Source organism: Lynx canadensis, chromosome B4, assembly GCF_007474595.2.
Source record: "Lynx canadensis isolate LIC74 chromosome B4, mLynCan4.pri.v2, whole genome shotgun sequence".
In the NCBI taxonomy this organism is placed as follows: Eukaryota; Metazoa; Chordata; class Mammalia; order Carnivora; family Felidae; genus Lynx; species Lynx canadensis.
This window is the reverse complement of record NC_044309.1, coordinates 102200597-102221832: the sequence shown is the minus strand read 5'-3', so window position 1 is coordinate 102221832 and position 21236 is coordinate 102200597. Positions and strand designations below refer to the sequence as shown.

General features: G+C 40.9%; 1 protein-coding gene across 2 annotated transcripts in view; it reads right to left on the bottom strand.

Moving 5' to 3' along the window:
* SYT1 (synaptotagmin 1) overlaps positions 1-21236 on the bottom strand; it is a 557800-nt gene that overhangs the window by 3272 nt on the left and 533292 nt on the right. For both annotated transcript variants that reach the window (XM_030323298.1, XM_030323299.1), the window contains exon 10: positions 1837-1970. In XM_030323298.1, the coding sequence (XP_030179158.1) occupies positions 1837-1970 (134 nt within the window). The remainder of the gene's footprint in view (positions 1-1836; positions 1971-21236) is intronic.

The following is a 21236-nucleotide window of genomic DNA, read 5'->3' as shown; positions in this document are numbered from 1 at the left end:
TCTTTTTAATTTTTTTAACGTTTATTCATTTTTGAGAGACAGAGTGCCAGTGGGGGAGAGGCAAAGAGAGACAGGGAGACACAGAATCTGAAGCAGGCTCCAGGCTCCGAGCTGTCAGCACAGAGCCTGATGTGGGGCTCGAACTCACAAATTGTGAGATCATGACCTGAGCTGAAGTCTGTTGCCCAACCACTGAGCCACCCAGGTGCCCCTGTTAGATCTATTTTCTAATAAAATGTTAATATGAAAAAAAAGACAAACTTAACATTGTGAATAATGATGATGATGGCAACCATTTTGAATGTTCCTATGTGCTTGGTGCCCTTCCAAGTGCTTTTATATGCATAAGCTCACTTGGATGTGGACTCTATTATTCCTGTTTTACACATGAGGAAATCTAAGCCTCGGTTTCCTCATATATAAAATTGGGGTAATAACCTCTCTCATAAGGTTATTATAAAGATGCAATAAGGTTATGCATAAAGTGCTTAAATTAGGCACTACAATACATGTAGCTATGATATTAGTTTTCTTCATGGAATAAAGGTGTGATTTATTACATATATATGTGTGTATATATATATATATATTCTAAATTATATTTTAGATTAAAAGTAAAAATATGCAGGGCACCTGGGTGGCTCAGTCAGTTAAGCCTCCAACTCTTGGTTTCAGCTTAGGTCATGATCTCACAGTTGGTGAGTTCAAACCCCGCACAGGGCTTTGCAGTGATGGGGCACAACTTGCTTGGGATTCTCTCTCTCTCTCCCTCTCTCTCTGCCCCTCCCGTGCTCGCAGTCTGTCTGTCTGTCTCTCTCTCTCAAAATAAATAAATAAACTTAAAAAAGGAAAAATATGCAACTAAAGAATATTTGCTGATTTTTTACATTCTGGACTAACTTTAGACATTTCCATGTTGTAGTTTTGATGCCTACTCGTTACTTCTCCTTCATGTTATGGGCAAGTTTTTATACGACTGAAAAGATAGGCCCACATCAATATTCAATAAAATGTAAAAATAGTGTTGCTTTAAGACATTTGACTCTCTGATATCCATTAAAGATTCCCAAGAAATAGCTGATATATATTGGATGTGAACTTTGAATTTCAATGGTCTCACTATGGATATGAGGTAAGAAAACCTAAATATACTTAAAAATTGCTAAATAATGAGATCATATACTATTGTGGCTACTTGTAGCATCCTGTTTTGAACATGTTATCCACAGGTTCCTTTAATAGAATACTCCTCATCATAACAATTATTATCTGGCAAGTGAAGGTTTTATCTTTACAAAAATGTCCATCCATTCCAACTCAGAAATAGGAAGCTGAATTTAAACAAAATATGACTTAGTTATTTTTTCTATTGTAAATCACTCTTTAAAAATGAAAGATTAAAGATGCTGCATATTTAGCATCAACCAAAATATTTCTTTTATCTCTATTTTTTTTTTTTTTTTTTGCTATAAAGCTGTGATAAGGACAATTACATATTATGGCTTGGGAATAAATAGTGAAAGCTCATTTTTCTCTTGGCCTTTTAACCTTTATGGATGCACTTTTTGAATTAGCAGAGTCATTCTGTTGATTTTCTTTTTCCTACTTTATTTCTGCCCAACAGAATGCCAGCTGTTTTTAGCTGATGAATCAGCACATCCTGTGCTGTATATTTTATCATTTCCTTCTGGATGTAGCTTGATTATCAAATGTGTATGGGAATAAGAATGGCAATTCTAATGAAGGCATGAGCACTGATAATTCAGAAGGTCTGTGTCTTTATGTGATCTGAAGAAATAAAATTGAATGGGAAGACAAAATTATGTTTGACATTACCTGGATTTGTTCAAAGGGTACCTCAAAGCTGAATGACTCATTGTAGTAGGGGTTAAGTGTGTTCTTTTTAATTGTTGTCTTTTTCTTCTTCAGCCTTTTGCCATTCTGCATCAGGTGAATCTTCACATAAGGATCTGAAAAACAGAAACAAAAACTTCAGGAGATCAGAGACACGTTTTTAGATTATAGTTTAGCTTATTAAAAAACTCAAGTATTCCCAACAAGAAAATCATTGTATAGTAAATATTTGAAATTAAAAAAAAAATAAACATTCTCTATTGAAAGATTTTAAGTAACCTATTCTCCAGGTTTATTTCCATGATATCTCAATATTTATAGGTGGATTTAGGGGACAAGAGCTGTAGTATGCCAATAAAGCATCTTTGGGAAAAAAAAGAAAGTCTTAACATGTAACATTCGCCAACGTCCATGGTAGAAATACTCTCAGCATGGCTAATTGCAAGCTACTAAGTAGTTTAACAACTAGCTTACTAAATCCCTGAAATATTAACAATTGGCTCTTTGAGCTGGCAAAGTACTGGTTGCAGCATACTACTGCTTGGGAATAGAACTCTTGACAGAGAAAGGACAAAGGAGCCATTTCATTCATTCATGTATTCATTTACTCAATATTAGTTACGCCCTATGGAGATGGGAGTGAACAAAACAGATCATTGCTGTTTTCATGATGGAACTTCAAACTTGTGGGGGAAACAGGAGGCTTGTAAAGAAGTGAAATACATATGAAAGAGTTAACAAGAGTGCTCTGGAAATAAAGAGCAGAATAGAGATATGATTGAGAATACCAGGGATAGTATGGTGAGTCTAAGGTAGCAACAGAATTCTTATATTTTGATTGCTCAGGTAAGGCCTCTCTGTGGAGGTAACATTTAATTTTTTTTAACGTTTATTTATTTTTGAGAGTGGGAGAGCAAGCGAGCACAAGCAGGAGAGGGGCAGAGAGAGGGAGACACAGAATCCCAAGCAGGCTCCAGCTCTGAGCTGTCAGCACAGAGCCCGACGCGGGGCTCGGACCCATGAACCGAGAGGGAGATCATGACCTGAGCCGAAGTTGGACACTCAACCGACTGAGCCACCCAGGCGCCCCCAAATCTCAGTTTAAATGTTAGGGGCGCTCAGAGCCTGGAGCCTGCTTGGGATTCTGTGTCTCCCTCTCTCTGCCCCTCCCCCGCTTGCGCTCTGTTTCTCTCTCTCTCAAAAATAAACATTAAAAAATGTTTTAAAAAATAAGCTGAGATTTGAAGGTTAAAGGGAGAGAAGAGGCCACCTCTGTGTGTGTGTGTGTGTGTGTGTGTGTGTGTGTGTGTGTGTATGATGCCTAAGTGTAGTGATGGGTAGGGTGTGGGTGGAGAGGGAGGGAGAGAAAGAGAGAGAGCCATCTATTGATTCAGGACTTGTGCCCAATCATCCCCAGGTAGAGAATAAGCCAGTACACACAGAAGTAATGAGAAGAGGAGCAGAATTCCCTTATCATTTTCCCCAAAGTCTCATTAGGTAAAGGTAAAGTAATAAGCAAATCACTGGAGGGATAAGACGATTCCCATTTACAGTTCTCATTACTAATGGATGAAGGACATAAATTCAGGTTACTAAGAACCAACATCCAAGTTTGATAGTAAAATCTCTCTGTTTTCTTAAACATTTTTCCAGTTCACATGTAATGCATATTCATTATAGAACAAAATTCAGAACCCAATGATAAACAAAAAGAAGAAAAAAATTAAAATCATCCACATTTTTACTCCCCTAAAACAATCAGTGCTAAGCCTTCTAAAATATCTCCCCCCACCCCCTTTGCCCCCGCCTTTCAGTATCTGTGGAGATTTGAGTGAAACTTTACAGATTATCTAGTTTAATGCCCACATATTTTTAGATAGCAACCTTTTCTGGTCTGCAGTTTTTTCAGCACAATAAGATTATGGTTTATTATTGGACAACAGTGTTTACACATACATCAAACAGGCCCAAACCACAGAAACTTCAGACAAAAAAAAAAAAAAAAAGACACCTTTTATCTTTGGCCTCTTTAACCGTCTCATACAAACAGCTGTTTAAAGTACAGCTAAGTACATACACAAAAAAATGTTACTGGAGTAAGAGTGCGTGTGTGCGTGTGTGCGCGTGCGCGCATGTTTTACAAGTTTTTTTTTTACTCTCCTTTGAGATGTAATGAACATGGTCACACCACGAGTAGGACAGAGACTGCTCCCAAGGCTAGCTTGTTCATCCAAGATTAAAAACGACTGACCCCAACAATATGAGCAAAAATATAAAATGTAAATAAAGATTATAAACACATTTTCCTTTCTAAAGTATGTTTAAGAAAAACGCAGCGCCTGGGAAATTCTGGCCGTCCTTTCCTGCTGCAGATTCAGGTTGTGGTTTGGATTGTGTGCGGGGAGCACGTGTCACTGTGGGGGCGCTGCCAGTGGGTGGGAGGGACTTTCGTTTTGAAGGTGACCACGTTTAGATTCTGAGTCTGGGCGTGGAGGGTGAATGGTCATGGCGGACTTGTTTAAAGTTCAGCTTTTCCTTTTATGGTGTCTGGTCATCCTCGTCAGCTTTCTGCTTCTTGGTGTCAACATCATCTCTCTCCCCATCTTCAATTTTTTTTTTTTTTTAATGTTTAAGAGACAGAGCATGAACGGGGGAGGGTCAGAGAGAGAGGGAGACACAGAATCCTAAGCAGGCTCCAGGCTCCGAGCTGTCAGCACAGAGCCCGACGCGGGGCTCGAACTCACGGATCGAGAGATCATGACCTGAGCCAAAGTCAGTTGCTCAACTGACTGAGCCACCCAGGCGCCCCATCTCTCCCCATCTTCAGTTGCCTGTTTGCCTGGAGTCGCCTCAGCCTCCTCATCTTCGTCTCTATCCTCTTCCTTACCATCGTCTTCCTCTTCCTCCTCCTCCTCTTCTTGTCTTCTGCCTTTTCTCCATCTACCTTACTGATGGCCTCCTGCTCCCCATTTTCCATATTCTCAGCCTTCCCACCCGCAGGCGCATCTCTTCCATCCTCCGCCTTCACCTCGAGGCGGTGATCTGGCGGCAGGTGATCTTGCGCAGCAGGTCCGTGCGGCGGCGCCCCTGGTCCCACGCAGCGGGTCCCAAACAACGCGAGAGTTGGAGACGCTGGCACTAGGGCTGCCGCAGGCTGTGGCTGCGGTGGTGGCCGCGCGAGCCGGCCAGACCCCTGGGCCGTGTGAAGACGACTTTTCTAGCGGGGCCAGTGGGGCCAGAACAAGTTGCTTTCATCTTCCTCCTCCTGTCCCCCAGTAGAACGGAACTCCCAGAGGACAGAACTTTGCGGTATTCTCTCAGTATTTACTAAACGGTGCCTGGCGCTATTCGATTTTTGCTGAATGAATAAGTGGAATTTACGTAGGCCTTGTGATCTGGATCTTCGTACTCTTACTGTGGTCACCTCCCATTGTCCTAAATGCCTACATTACTTGGATATGTGTGGTTTGGGGTGTTTGGTTTTGGTTTGAGTGCTACATCCACTCAAGCGGTTTGTAATGAAGATTTTTCATCATAATGAAGAATATATATACATATATATCTATATATATCATATATATATATAGATAAATTTTTATTAAGACGTTTTTTAATGTTTATTTTTGAGACACAGAGAGTGGGGGAGGGGCATAGAGAGGGAGACACAGAATCCCAAGCAGGCTTCAGGCTCTGAGCTGTCAGCACAGATCGCGATGTGGCACTCAAACCCACGAGCTGTGAAATCATGACCTGAGCTGAAGTCAGCTGCTTAACAAACTGAGCCACCCAGACACCCCTATTTCATTTTAAGTAGGTTTCACGCAGAGCCCAATGCAGGGCTTGAATTCAGATCAAGAGTTGGGTGCTTAACAGACTGAGCTATCCAGGTGCTCCATAATGAAGAATATCATTAAAAAACACACCTAGAGATGAGGACCCAACTCCCTCAACTAAATAAATAGCTGTTTAATTAAACAGTCTAGTGTAAATACTTGTAAATGAAGGAGGAGGCTTTTTTTTCACTGATAATCCATCTTGCTGTTCACAGCCAATATGGATTTTTGGTTTAGATACCTTGTGTGGTTTTGAAGTTCCCTGGTTCCTCCACCCAAAGCCCCTTTACATTTACAGAGATGGTCAAGTCTCCAGTTGCTTTTTGGCACTGACTAAATACCCAAACGCTAAATACCCATAAATCAGTGTTTATGCCTCTTAATGTTCGTGTGTTGAAACTCTATCAACCCAACTAAGGTATAGCTTTTCTCAGGAGATGCTCAATGACTATGTATTTATTCATTTAGCACAGTACATGACAAGAAAATTCCTCTGCATCTGCCGTTTGAGTACGCAAATTAAAAACGCAACAAGATAATTTCAGCTTCAGAGACAAGTTCTCGTGTGATGTGATTAGTGCCTTAGGGAGAACAAGGTAATTTGGAAAGGGTGCTCAACACAGTCCTCATTGTGGAGGCCAAGCTTGAGCTGAGAATCAAATGACAGGAAGGAACAAGTCACTTGACGGTGTGGTGGAAACTTGCAGCAGCCAGCAGGAGCAGAAACAAAGGCTCCGAGGTGCACATCCTTCTGCATGTTTGTGGAACAAGAGGAAAGCAAGGGGGAGAGAGGTAGCTGGGAGGTCAGAGAGGTCACTGCTGACCTGTCACTTTCCTAAGCAGAAGCTGCCAATTCTGACAGTGATTCAGAGATATTCCATAATGTCATGATACTTACAAGGAAGGGCAGAGGGCTAGAAGCGGAACAGGTTTGGGGCCACCATCAATGGGTAGAGTTAGCCTTTGCCTGTGCAGATTCATCCTGATACAGGTACCAAAGCAACTTACTTTGCAGACAGAATTTCCATCTTAATCAAAATCAAGGCTGGCAGTAACTCAGAGGTCTTATCTCCACCCCCACACCATCCCGTCCAGCTTTATTGAGATGTAACTGACACATAACACCTTGTAAGTTTAAGATGTGCAATGTGACGATTTCATATACTTACGTATTGTGAACTGATCACCACAATAAGGTTAGTTAACACATCTGTCACCTCCCATAATTACGATATATTTATTTTTTTGCAGTGAGAACATTTAAATTCTACTCTTTAGAATTTTTCAGTTGTACAATACAGCATTGCCAGCTGTAGTTACCATGCTGTATACTAGATCTACAAAACTTACTCATCTTATAAATTTGTAGCCTTTGACCAACATGTCCTCATTTCCCTCACCCCGTAGCTTGGCAACCACCATTCCACTCTCTGTGTCCTATAGGTTTTGATTTAAAAAAAAATAGGTTCCATATATAAGTGAGGTAATGCAGGATTTGTCTTGCTGTCTGACTTTTTTCAGTTAACATAATGCCCTCGAGGTCCATCAATGTGGTTGCAAATGGCAGGATTTCCTTTTTTTTGGCTAAATAATATTATATATTTATATTTATAATATTTTTATTTTAGGATATTATTTAGAGTAATATTAATAATACTTAGAATTAATGGGGTGCCTGGGTGGCTCAGTCGGTTGAGCATCCAACTCTTGGTTTCAGCTCAGGTCATGATCCCAGGGTTGTGGGCTCGAGGCCCGCATTGGGCTCTGTGCTGAGCATGGAGCTTGCTTAAGATTCTATCTCCCCACGTGCCTTCTCTGCATGTGGGTTCTCTCTCTCTCTCTCTCTCTCAAAAAAAAAAGAAAAAAATAATTAGAATTGGTAATATTTAAAACATTTTCTTTTTATATAAATGTATACATTGTATATATTCATGCTACATCTTCTTTATCTATTCATCCATCAGTGGACACTTGGGTTGTTTCCACATCTTGGCTATTGTGAACAATGTTGTGGTGAATGTGGGTATGTAGGTTTCTCTTTGAGATGGTGATATCATTTCCCTTAAGTGTATGTCCAGAAATGGGATTGCTTTCCACATCTTGGCTATTGTGAACAATGTTGTGGTGAATGTGGGTATGTAGGTTTCTCTTTGAGATGGTGATATCATTTCCCTTAAGTGTATGTCCAGAAATGGGATTGCTGGATCTTATGGTAGTTCAATTTTTAATTTTTTAAGGAATCTCCATGCTATTTCCATAGTGGCTCTGCCAGTTTCCATTCCCACCAACAGGGCACAAAGGTTCCCTTTTCTCCACATCCTAGCGAGCACTTATTATCTTTTATCTTTTTGGTAATAGCGTTTCTAAGAGGTTTGAGGTGATCTCTCAGTATGGCTTTGATTTGCATCTCCCTGATGATTAATAAAGTTGAGCATCTTTTCACGTACCTGTTGGCCATTTGCATGTCTTCTCTTGAAAAACGTTCATTTATGTTCTGTGTCCATTTCTAATCAGATAATTATTTTGCTATTAAGATGTATGAGTTCCTTAAATATTTTGGATATTAGCCCTTATCTAATATATAGTTTGCAAATATTTCCTCACACTCCATAGGTTGTTTGAGATCTTCTTTATCACCTTTTGTGCCTGGATAAATCTTGACTAAGTCTGATGCCTTATGTATTCAAGGTGGACACGTTTGATGATCTTCTTGGTTCAGCCATGTGAAGTCTTCGATTGCAGCTCCATTTTCTCCAGTCTTCTCCATTGCCATTCACTCCTTGATTGGCTTGATTTCTTAAGTGTCCTCTGATTCTTTCATTGCACGAAAATCCTGTCCTGAATTCTGGTCCCTTTGGAGATGGCCCTAATCTCTTGATTAACTCATTAGTCACTTCTTCTGGGATCTAGACCTTGCTCCTATCTCCCTAACTATGAATGAGTCTTCTAAAGGGAAGGCCATGAGTCACCTAACTATGAGTCACACCCATACTTTAAGGATGCACATATTTTTTTGCAGTAAGGATCACCTGTCCTGCAGAGTAGGACTGTTTATAATTAAATTTGTTCTGTTTTAGGGGCTGTTCCACAAAGCAAATCCTTGTGATTCGGAGTTTCTTGGTGGCTTAGAAGTTCTGGTCATGACACAACAGGACATGGTTTTATGGAAATGATAAAATAGGCTGTAAGGAGATTCACTGATGCTGCTATTGCTTTTTTTGAGTACAACTGCTGGACACCATGTGTGACATCCAAATGTCCATTAGGTTTTTGTAAACATGGAAATGGCATGGAAAAATATGCAAGCTACAAAACTGGGCTACTGTCCTCAGGGACTTCATATCTCTGTGGCTGCACCGCTTTATTCTTCCCCCAAAACAAGCACTCATGGAACTCAGGACCATCTTTCATCAATAATGCAAACCTTCCTACAACGCCGTTTAGATAATCCCTGTTACCACTGAAACACGTGCAGGACTTGGGACACTTCACTTGTTTAATTCATCTTTGAAAAACTGGTAGGGCCTCTTTACTTTTCTAACTTTGGTAGAAAGGAAAGTCTCTTTTCTGATGTCGATTTAGTCTCTAATAATATGTGACTGTCAGCTTGCAGTTCTGGAAAATGAGAGACTGGGATCAGAAAGAAGGTTTTTCATTCGTAATAATAAACTGCAGGTACAATGAGTGCAGATTCATCACCTCGTTTTGGATAATTTGGAGGTCTGTCATTTGGTTTTGTTATCGGTGTGGCGTTGCTACCCTTCACTCGCCACTTGTCAGGCTTTCTTTTCATCGGAAGTCAGCCTAACTGAACTCTATCTCTTTTCTGTCATAATAGCTGTTACAACTTAGAGGTTTTTCAGGACACTGTAATGAAATCACTTTCAAACTTTTACATGTTGACAAGTTTTTTTAATATACGAAACTGGGGTTTTATTTTGTTAAAATTCACCCATTATGATAGGCAGGCCTAATAGCTCCTTCAAAAGATGGCCACATCCTCGGGGCATCTGGGTGGCGCAGTCGGTTAAGCGTCCGACTTCAGCCAGGTCACGATCTCGCGGTCCGGGAGTTCGAGCCCCGCGTCAGGCTCTGGGCTGATGGCTCAGAGCCTGGAGCCTGTTTCCGATTCTGTGTCTCCCTCTCTGCTCCTCACCCATTCATGCTCTGTCTCTCTCTGTCCCAAAAATAAATAAACGTTGAAAAAAAAAATTAAAAAAAAAAAAAAAGATGGCCACATCCTGATCCTCAGAGCCTGGGAACATTTACCTCAGATGGCAAAAGGGACTTGGCAAATGTGGTTAATGCTAAGGATCTTGAGATGAGAAGTTTATCCTAGATTATCTAGGAGGGCCCAATCTAATCACACGAGTCCTTAAAAGCAGAGAACATTTCCTGGTTGTGGTCAGAAAGAGATTCAAGGGTCAGAGGTGTGTGACATAGCTCGCTTTGCAGATGGAGGAGGGGTCATAAGCTATGGAATGCAGGTGGCCTCTAGAAGCTGGAAAAGGCCAGGAAATGGGTTCTTGCCTGGAGCCTCCAGAAAGGAATGCAACCCTACTGACACTTTGGGTTTATCCCAGTGAGGTCTGTGTCAGGCCTGTCACTTATAGAATTATAAGATAATAACCATATGTCATTTTTTAAATGAAGTTTGTTGTGGTTTATCATGGCAGCGGTAAAAGACTAACACAACAACCAAAGTTGTAGAGAGGATTCTATCGTTTATCTAGGAAGGTTTGAGGATGAGACTCAAATTTAAATAGGTCTAAGAAGTGATCTCTTGGGGGAAAATTCATATTTTTTCCAAGCACCTAAAAAGGATTACTCTGTTGTTCAAAGCAAAAGCCTTCAAAAAGTTTAAGTCTTTTTCATTAAAAAAAAAAAAAAAAAAAAAAAAAGGTTGACCTAGAGCATATAATCAGAAGATTGCTTATTTAGGTACGACTGTTTTAGAATCCATGGTAAATTTGGTTGAAAATGGATGAAATACTAGCTGAGAATGATTTTTTTTTTTTTTGAGAATGATTTTTAAAGTAAGATACATCACAAAGTTTAATATGATAATGTTCATTTATGTTTGTAAAGCACTTTAAGATTATACATATATATTTAAAAATTATATCATTTCCTTTAAGCCTTACAACAATCCCAGTAAAGAGACTGGGGCTCCTGAAGGCTGATTTTTTTGCCCCCTGAGAACTCAAACCAGGGTCTTCCAACTTAGAATGTGCTGCTTTGTGATGTGTTGGAGAGACAATTCAGTGTCATGTTTACAGGTACAAACTCTGGAGCCAGACTGACTTGAATCTTGGCCTTGCTACTGGCTGTATGGTCTTGGACAAGTTATTTAGCCTCTTGGTGTCATATTTTGTTCAATGTAAAGTGGTGGGAATGATGGTACCTGGTTCACAGAGTTGTGAACATTAAATTGAGTCTCTGTGTGGAAAGTGCTTCAACTATGTGCCCAACGCCTCTTAATTCTTATTATAGTTTTGTGGAAGGGCTGACATCTACATCAGTATTTAGGTGTCAGAGTCTTCGCCAGCCTTGCTAACTTGGTGTCGACCATCACCCTACTTGCTGCAGAAGTAAGCCGAGCTGCCCCACGTGCCAGATTTATTTCTCGAAGGAAGCATACCCACTCTGAGCAACTGGTCTATTAGAATTTAATCACATGTGTGGTGAAAGCACAGGGAGAGTTTCTTTCACGACCACCTCTATGAGGTGGTCTTGAGGTGTGAGATGAGGGAACTAATACAACATCCCGTGCGGTTTCCTCCTACTCCTGAAGCCAATAGATCAAATTACACAGAGCTGGAAAGTTAAACTTGAGAGTTGTCAGTGGAAACTATTTATGGAGGCTCTAGGATAGTGTGAGTCAAAACTGTGATTTATGGAGCTTTCTTTCCAGGTAGTGAGGTCAGCTAATGTTGATACACTTGGGCGTATGAAGTATCTTACTTTCCTTATGCTGCTGAAAATGAGGAAATAGGGAAAAGAAAGCCCACAGCTTTGAGATTCGTTGCTCTTGTTGGGGACGGAGTAATACTTACAGGTATTACCTGGAGGCGGGGGTGGGGGGGAGTGGGGGGTTGGGGGGGTGGGGAGTCTACACCTCCTCCGGTAGTTTTTCTGTTAACTTCTTTCTACCATGAGAGGATTTTATAGTCCTATTTCTTCTTTCTGATTTCCACCGAGACTTAGAACTCCTTCTTTCCTTTTTTCGATCTGTCCTATCCAGAGTGAGGGATAGGAAATCCTTGTGTTAAACCTACAATGATACAGTCTGCTAAGTTGTTTATTGAACCTCACCACCAAGACAGTGGAGACTTGGAAGCACTGACTCCGCTGTATGAAAGGTGGGCAGAGCATCCCAGGATGGTCTCAGTAGCCATTTTCAGGGTATGGATCTTCTTTGATTGGTTTTGTGATCATTTTGTCCTTTCCAGCTCATGAACAACTCTGAATTCGCAGCTCTGCCAATGGGGCAGCCACTTCTGAATAATTCATCGGGTCAACAGCCTATGGCCTGGTGCCAATCTTTTTCTTCTTTTTGTCCCTATTTCGGCATTAATTTTGAGTGCAAGACTATTTACATTAATTGGTAGGAGTCCTTCAGGCGTTGCATCCCACCCTACTCACCTCCATCTGCTACACCCTGGATATACTGAATCTCCCATCCTCTTCTGGTCAAGGAGTTAAGAAAGATGATGATGACGACACATAAATGCCCCTGTTTTACCGCTGTTCCAACTACTGTCCTTCTCTACCATCCACCATACTGTACCAAGGCTTGGTTGCTTTGATGAATTTATCTATTGAGGGGTAGAAATGGGCAGGTTGGGTATGGCAATCAAAAGGAAACCCCAGAGGCACCTGGGTGGCTCAGTCGGTTAAGCATCCAACTTCAGCTCAGGTCATGATCTCACAGTCTGTGAGTTCCAGCCCCATGTCGGGCTCTGTGCTGACAGATCAGAGCCTGGAGCTTGCTTCGGATTCTGTGTCTCCTCTCTCTCTCTCTCTGCCCCTCCCCTGCTCATGCTCTGTCTCTCACAAATTAATAAATGTTAAAAAAATTTTTTACAAAGGAAACCCTAGAAGTTCTTTCTCTTCCAGATAATTCTCAATACCATCTTAGTTGACATTGTTAAGGCACTTTTTTTTTTTTTTATTTTTGGGACAGAGAGAGACAGAGCATGAACGGGGGAGGGGCAGAGAGAGAGGGAGACACAGAATCGGAAACAGGCTCCAGGCTCTGAGCCATCAGCCCAGAGCCTGACGCGGGGCTCGAACTCCCGGACCGCAAGACCGTGACCCGGCTGAAGTCTGAAGTCGGACGCTCAACCGACTGCACCACCCAGGCGCCCCTGTTAAGGCACTTTTTATGGACTAAGTGCCATATGAGGATACAATGAGAAGAGAGTTGTAAACTAGGAAATGAGCCCCCACCAAGAACTTGGCCATGCTTGACCCTATTCTCAGACTTCCAGCCTCCAAAACTGTGAGAAATAAATGTTTGTTGTTTCAGCGACCCAACCTATGGTATTCTGACTTGGTGCCCTTTCTGTTTCAGCAGTTTGAGGAGACTAAGATAGCATACTTCCCATTAAACTTTCCCCTGTTCCCGGTGTTTTTCCTCTCTGAGCATGAGCTGATCCTACTTTTTTTCCCCTCTTTTCTTTCCATTTACCCCCAAGACTTTTGAGAACATATTTTATGAGTTTAATCACATTTGATATTATTGTAACACACATTGAATAGGATTTTTCTCTAGACGGCTCATCTCAGACATCCTACAGTGCAATCTTATGCTTCCAGTATTTTTGCTACCTCTTTTTAAGCAAGGTTTCTGGCCACAGATTCTGGCACTGGAATGCAATGTCTTCACCAACACTGGTGTCACTGGCATAGTTTTAGCATGTAGAGGTATGTTCCCCAAAAAGGATATAGAGTAGTCTTGGAGGAAGACTTTGGAAACAAGTATAAAATTCAACAAGTGGCTTTCTTTCAATTATGAGGACACGGTGGACAAGCTTTGCAGAAATGTTAATTGCAGCCTATATGCTGTACTATACGGCCATAACCACCTCAGCTCTTCTCTTATCCTTCAGACAGACACCTGCTGGGCTCATTACCTTCCCTCTAAGCCTGTTCTTGTACTGTGATTCCAGACTCGTGGACCAAAAAGTTAGAGAATTTGTGGCTGTCTCTGATTCCTTTTTCTCTACTTCGTATGAACAGTTAGCCACCATATCCTGCCAATTTACCTCACGTTGACTCTCTGTTTGGTTCCCTCTTTCCAATTTGTTGTCACATCTCAAAATCAGAAATCCAATGTCTCTTGTAATCTTGCCCTGATTTTCACACTATTCATATAATTGTTAAAAGTATATTTGATCACACCATTCCCCTGTTAAAAATCTTTCATGGCTTGGCAACTAAAAAAATCCAAACTCTGTCATGACCTTCACAGCCCCATCCTAACTTATTATTTCCACAAACTCTATGCTGTACTCATGGTCAATACTCACTATTCCTCACAGAGAATTTAAAATGCCATGTCTTTGAACTGGCTGTCCTTTAGCCTGAAATGCCCTCTCTTTCTCTTCCCATCTTAAGTTTGGTTTAAAAATCACCTCTTCCCTGAAGATTTTACTGATGATTTTCTCGGTCAGAACCTTCAGACAAACCTTTCTCTGCCCTGCAGCATTTTCTTTTGTAGTTTTGCAAAATACTAATTTCTTTCTTTTCCAGTATTGGAGAACTTCTGTGGTAAGCGAATAACACGAAAACAATATTCTTGTGGGAAAATGTGTTTTGAATTCAGAACTGTTGGCTTCAAGATGCACATTGGGGAGACGTGTAACACAGGAGCTCCTTCCATTACTATTCTGTACTCCACTTCAACACCCTGGTGCATCGTCACCCCCTTCTTCCCTTAGGCAGTCCTAATGTCAAATTATGCCAACTTCATGGAAATATAATTGCAAAACAGCTGGCTGTAAACAATGATCCTTTTGTGTGAGATATCAAAGAGCCACTGAAGGCTTTTTGTATTTACAATGAGAACTAGAGAGCAGCAGTTCAAAGCCAGATAATGCAAGATGCCTGCAGTTTTCATTTGGAAAATTTTGTGTAATTATACTCTCTTCTTTCCTAACTACCACAGTGACCATGGGCCCTTGTGACTATGGCCTTTCCATTTTAGCCAAAGACTTCTCTTAATAAGAAGTAGCCTCATTTCAGCTGTTTTGTTCAATCCCTCTGAACCAGTACCTGGCTTCTGAGTAACTTGGAGCATTATTCCTTTTATCCTTTTTTTCTCTGGATAATCACCAGATTTCAACTTAGATATTGGATGAGGAAAGTAATGCTTGTATCACTTAGGGTTCTGAATTTAAAGTGACTTAAAACCCATTTCAAAATGGTGTAAATTGTAAAGGTAACTTATTGACTTATGTGATGGAAAAGTCCAGAAGTAGGGCTGGGTGGCAAAGATTGTTAATTGTCCCCTAAAATCCATTTCCCCTTACTTGTTAGCAATAGAATTCCTGAAGTTTTACCTGGGCACCAGCTCATCCAGTTGGAAATATTTCTCCCAAACTCTCTTGCAACTCAGTATGACCAAATACCTGACTTCTGGCTATTGGAAGTAAATAGATGTGGTGAGTGTAAACTTCACAGCGTATCCTTAAGATGGTGGTTCTCAATGGGGGGCTGTTTTATCCCTCAGATATTTGGAAATGTCTGGAGACATTTTTGATGGCCATAATTTGGAGGTGAGGTGATACGGGCATTGAGTGGGTAGAGGCCGGGGATTTTATTACACATCCTATAACGTATAGGACAGCCCTCAACAGTAAAGAATTATCAGTTCCCAGATGTCAGTAGAGCTAAAGTTGATAAGCTGTGCCTTAATATAAGCTTCACATCCTCCATTCTTCCATTCTTTTTCTTGCAATTGAAACACGGATGTGATGGGAGGACAGTGAAGCAGCTTTTACCTTGCAATGTGAAAACAATACTCTAGGGGGACAGAACGACAAGTGAGGAAGATCCTGCATTCCTAAAAGAGCCACAGCCCCAGAACTGCCTACCAGTGTTGGCCATTCACCCACATGTGCACATGTGGGAGGTAAAGAATTTCAAACAAAAATTCTATGTTTTTGAGCCACTGTATCGTGGAGTCTTTTTGTTACAGCCTGTTCCCTATCTAACAGATTCAATAATATCAGCAAGATCCTGGGTTGCCTATATCACTATCCTCTTTTTGGTGAAGCTATCCTCAGATTCCACATGGTGGCCTCCCCAAGACATCCTGGGCTCTTCTCGTAAGGATGTGAATGACTTTACTAGCTATTAAGTCTCACATCATCACACTATACCATCCGAGGGAAAAGAGAGTCTACATCAGAATTCCCAGGAAAAGTCCAACCTCACTCATCTAACAAAGATGAAATGTCTACTCTGTTAATCCCCGTGGCAAAGAGAATGTGATGGGCTATGTTGGCTTAGTCCTGTGTCACGTATCCATCCCCAAACCCATCAGGAGGGCCAGAAGTCCTTTCCTTGAGTTGGGGGTAGGCTCAACTCTATTCTAAGCACAATGCTAAAAATGGAAGAATATGGTGGTTCCTCAGACAGGAATTAGAAGGCTCTTACCAAAAGAGTGGGAAGTAGAAGTTGGGAGGCGACCAACCAATGATTGTTCAACCTGGGATCTCTAGGATCCCATCTCTGTCTAAATTTGGAAGTGTGCCTACGCTTCTTTGTAGAGAGACATTTCCTTCCCACTTGAGGTCAAATTCCTAGGAATGAGCCATGGAGCACTTGTGCAAGTGGTCCAGCTATAACAGAGACAGCAGAGTTAAACCGTGCAGAATTAGGAGAGTTTCTTTGCCAACTGCAGCTTTTCCTTGTGCGCTTATTGAGTAAGCCTATTTTATCGGTAAGCCAATCATTTAATAGTATACGAATAATTAAATAGTAATAGGGTTCACAGAGCAATTTCCGTCAGTGGCAGTTACTTGAGGGGGTTTTCATAAGCAATTTGCAAGTACTTAGAGAAGACTACACTGAGGAGCTTATGTGCCTTCTAGTTTAAAATGCTCCCTGTAATGTTATGTAAGGATGTAGAATTAAAAATATATTCTGGGAAAATTTTCTATGTGCGCACACAATTTAAAAATGAATTTACATTAGTTAAGTGCAGTGTTTGCTAGACGAAAACAACATTAGATAAGTGACTGCCACAGAGGAAATCAGCTTCATTTTAATGAGACAGACCATAAAATAGCATAGGCTGATTAGTTCATTAATGGTGGCAAAGTGCTTTGAGGAGACAAAAACATAAATGCAAAACTCTATTATATTGTGAATTAAATGGAAAACATTTTTGGTCATGATGGAGGAAGCCACTGAATCCCAGCCATCATTTCTAACATTGCCAAATGGATGTACACGACCGCCAGCCTCTTGATTAAAAATATAGGTGTGTGTGCACCAAAAGTGGGGAATGAGGGTACAATGAAGATAGATTTCACCGATGTGGCATGTATATGGACATGTAAAAGAGCAGAGTGAGGGTTTGAGCTCTGCATTTAGTAGAGGAAGGAGTATATTGTATTTGCAAAATCTGAGTCTTTTCTCTTTGGTTTTTGAGGTGAAGTTCTTCATCTGTAATTCACCCTTCTTTTCCCTGTACTTTCTGGGAAGGGCAAACACATGAGAGCAGGAGCAGTAGTAATTATGTTTGATTCTTTCTGGATGACTACAAAGAGTTTAGTGGAATGACCAAGTATAAACTGTTTGTATGAACTGATGAACAAAAACAGTCAAAGGATGCAGTAAAGCAAACAAAATTGCAAACGGCAAATTCGACTTGACTTTTTTTCTTTTCTGGAGATTTGGACTTTGTCTCTTATTTATGCCAGATGAAAGGTCACACATGACATCTATCGTCCTTCCTTCCTCCCTCCTTCTCTCCCTCCCTTCCTTCCTTCCTTCCTTCCTTCCTTCCTTCCTTCCTTCCTTCCTTCCCTCCCCTCTCCTTCCCTCCCTCCTTCATTCCTTCTTACAGTATTAGACATTTGTACTTGACAAGGCAGCATCGGTGACATTGTTATTTGGCAACATTGCTAGGACTTTTAAGCACACATAATATGACAAGTGGATGTTACTCCTTCTCCACATAGAGGTGGTTTCCCAGCACTTCAGCATGAGTAGAAAGTGAAAACTATGTGAAAATATCTTATATATAATATGACTAAATAGAGTTAGCGCAATGCAGTGGGGTTACCTCAGGCTCACTTAGTTCTCAGGTTAGTTTAGCCAGAATCAGTTTTACTCTCATTAACTCCCTATCTTTTGCACATATATGCTTTAAAATGTCTATGTGTCTTATGGGGCGCCTGGGTGGCTTAGTCGGTTAAACATCTGACATCAGCTCAGGTCATGATCTCACGGCTTGTGAGTTTGAGCCCTGCATCGGGCTCTGTGCTGCTGACAGCTCAGAGCCTGGAACCTGCTTCTGATTCTGTGTCTGCCTCTCTCTGTGTCCCTCCCCTGCTCGTGCTCTGTCTCTCTCTCTCAAAAATAAACATAAAAAAATAAAAGATAATGTCTATGTGTCTTCTAGACATTTTACCATCTGAGCATTAGAAAGTTTATGGACTGAGGCGTCTAGGTGACTCAGTCGGTTAAGTGTCTAATTTTGGCTCAGGTCATGTTTTCATGGTTCATGGGTTCGAGCCTGAGTTGGGCTCTGTGCTGACAGCTCAGAGCCTGGAGCTTGCTTCGGATTCTGTGTCTCCTTCTCTCTTTGACCCTCCCCCTGGTCACACTCTGTCTCTCTCTCTCTCTCAAAAATAAATAAACATTAAAAAAAAGAAAGAAAGTTTATGGACCAAGACTGCCTTACAATAATTGAGGGAGAGATTTGGAAATGTTTCCAGATGGAGTAGAAGAATCTCTCTCCATGTCTTCATTTTGAACTGTTTCTAGAACTTGCCAAATGTCTGGGTATATTTCCCAGCGAGTGATGGAATGGCCCTTCTGTGCCTTAGCTGGAAATGTCTCAATGCTTCTTTCTCTGCTTGAAAAAGAAAATACATTAATGTTTTCAGGAGGGTTTCTTTCCTCTTGATGTCCTCATTCCTGCCTTTCAGTGACATTGATGAGCTTGTGGTCCTAGAGGAGGGTGAATGATGCTGCTTTGATTCTCCCTTTAGACAAAGAGATGATAATTTTCAGACTCGTAATATTATTGATAACTCATACATCCCACCTTTGGTTTGAGATTTTATGGTATGAATAATGCATGTCCTTTCAAAAAAAACCTTTGAACACCCTGGTTGTCTCGTTATTAAATTTCTCTATTTGAATGTTGGTTTCCCTTTTCCTTCATGAAAGGATTTCATTTTGGTTTATTGATGGCCAAATATGGGTCTCTTTCATAAAGCAGTGAAGCTACTTGAAATCAGCTGGTGCTCTGCACATTAAGAAGGTAGGGAGCTTTACAGGAGAGATCAACTTCTACCTTGGTAATATGTTTTTCATACATTATTGTAAAAAGAAAAGAAAAATAAGCTATGACTTCAATAGTGTATCACGTATAGGAAAATGTCATGAGGCAATATAATTCTGTGGTGCTTTTACTGCTTTTTATGAAGCAAATTTGTGATTAAAGTCAGTCACCACATGTCAGTATTTCAAATCTCAGTAAAAACTCACACTGACATCACCTAAGATACTTCCTCCCTAAATCTGGGAAAAGTGAGAGTTGAGGTATTAGAGTTGGTTAAATTCTTTATATAGAAGATTTGGTTGCAATCAAAGGCTTTAAGTCTCTGCAGGATTTCAGAGACATATACTACATGGCCACAGAGATAGGGACAAAGAATAGAGGGACAAAGAATAGGACTCGTCTTGGTTTTCCCAGTTTTCCATTTCCTTGAACCACAGATATTCCATAGACTGACATCTTTCACCTTGATGACTTTTGGCCTAAGATAAATGGTTATTCCATTTTTCTTGGTATTATTCCTTAGCTCTGGGGTACAGAATGCATTCATTCATTCATTCGTTCATTCATTCCTTCACTCAGTTACTCACGTACTGAGTGCCTATAATGTGCCAGGTATTTTTCTTTCAGCCAGCATCCTGTTCTATCCTGTATCCCATGCTAGACACAGAGCCCAACACACAGTAGGAATCCAGTAAATATTTGCTAAATGACCAAATGAATCAGGAAAGTATAAATATCTATTGAACAGTCCTTAGGGAAGAGAGTGAGGGGATACAGAAAACTATAGAAGCCAGTTTGTTCTTCAGAGAGCTTACAGTTGGGTTGGGAAGAAAAGACATACATTTCTGAGTTAAGTTTAAATAACCCATGTATTTTTGTAGTAGGAAAGATAACATAAAACAGTGTCTGTTTTCTTGCTAAATGATTGGCAGAGCAGTGACAGTAAGAGAACTTCAGAGCAGACAAACACCCTTCACTCAGTTGGAAATGCTTAGTTCCTAATTCAAGACTCTACCTTTGAGGAGCCCAAATAAATGTCACACAGAGAGAACTGACCTTTTGTTAATAATAAAAATCATCAGCTCCCATGCCTTCTTCTCCTTCACCTCCACGTATAGATGTACCATTTCATAAAACATAAATCCAATATTTGCATAGCATTAATGCTTACATAGAGAGGGAAAGAGGTCACTAGATGGACTTTCTTTGAACTTGTTTTTCCCTTGGGCCTTTTCCAGTCTTTCTGCAGATAATGGAATTTCATGGTTAACCTAATGTGATTTTCATAAATAGGCAATCCATACATTTTAAGATGGTTTAAATGAAATGGAATTCTGTATGATATTATACAGAATTATATAACTTGTAGGATTAGACCTGCCTGTAACATTTGTAGAGCCCAGGTTCAGACTACAAATGCAAGTCTAAATACTCTATGCCCAAATTGTTAAGAGTTATAATGAAAATACAAACTTAAAAATATGTATTTTCTATTCTGATATTTTAACAAATAGACATTCATAAATGACCAAGAAACCCAGATTTAAATTGAGAATTCTCAGACTCTTGGGGTTCTGCAACAGAAGCTGGGAGGGTGGGAGAGTACGCTCCCGGGCCTGCCCTGTGCCCCTCTTCTGCAGCAACAATGTGCATCGTACGATTCACACCCACACATGAGGATGTCCCAGCCTGCATGTCCAGGCTTTATTCACCAGTCCCCCAAACCTGCTCCTTAGCCACTCTTTGGCTATGGGGTATGCACCAGCCTTTAGGTGGTCAGACTTGGGGAAAAAAATCTTCAGACATGAATCAACTTGGGGTCATTTTGACAGGGAACCCTGGGTCTCAAGTGCCCAGGGCCTGGTCTAGAATGCACATTCAGGTGCAGCCTCCAGATGAATATGTTCTCTTGCTCTTGTGGACTCTTCATCCCTCAGAAGTGTAGCTACGGGAGGACCAACCTGGGGCTCTCTACACTCTGGGTTCCAGAAGGGTCTAGAAGAAGGGTCCCTTCTTGCCCA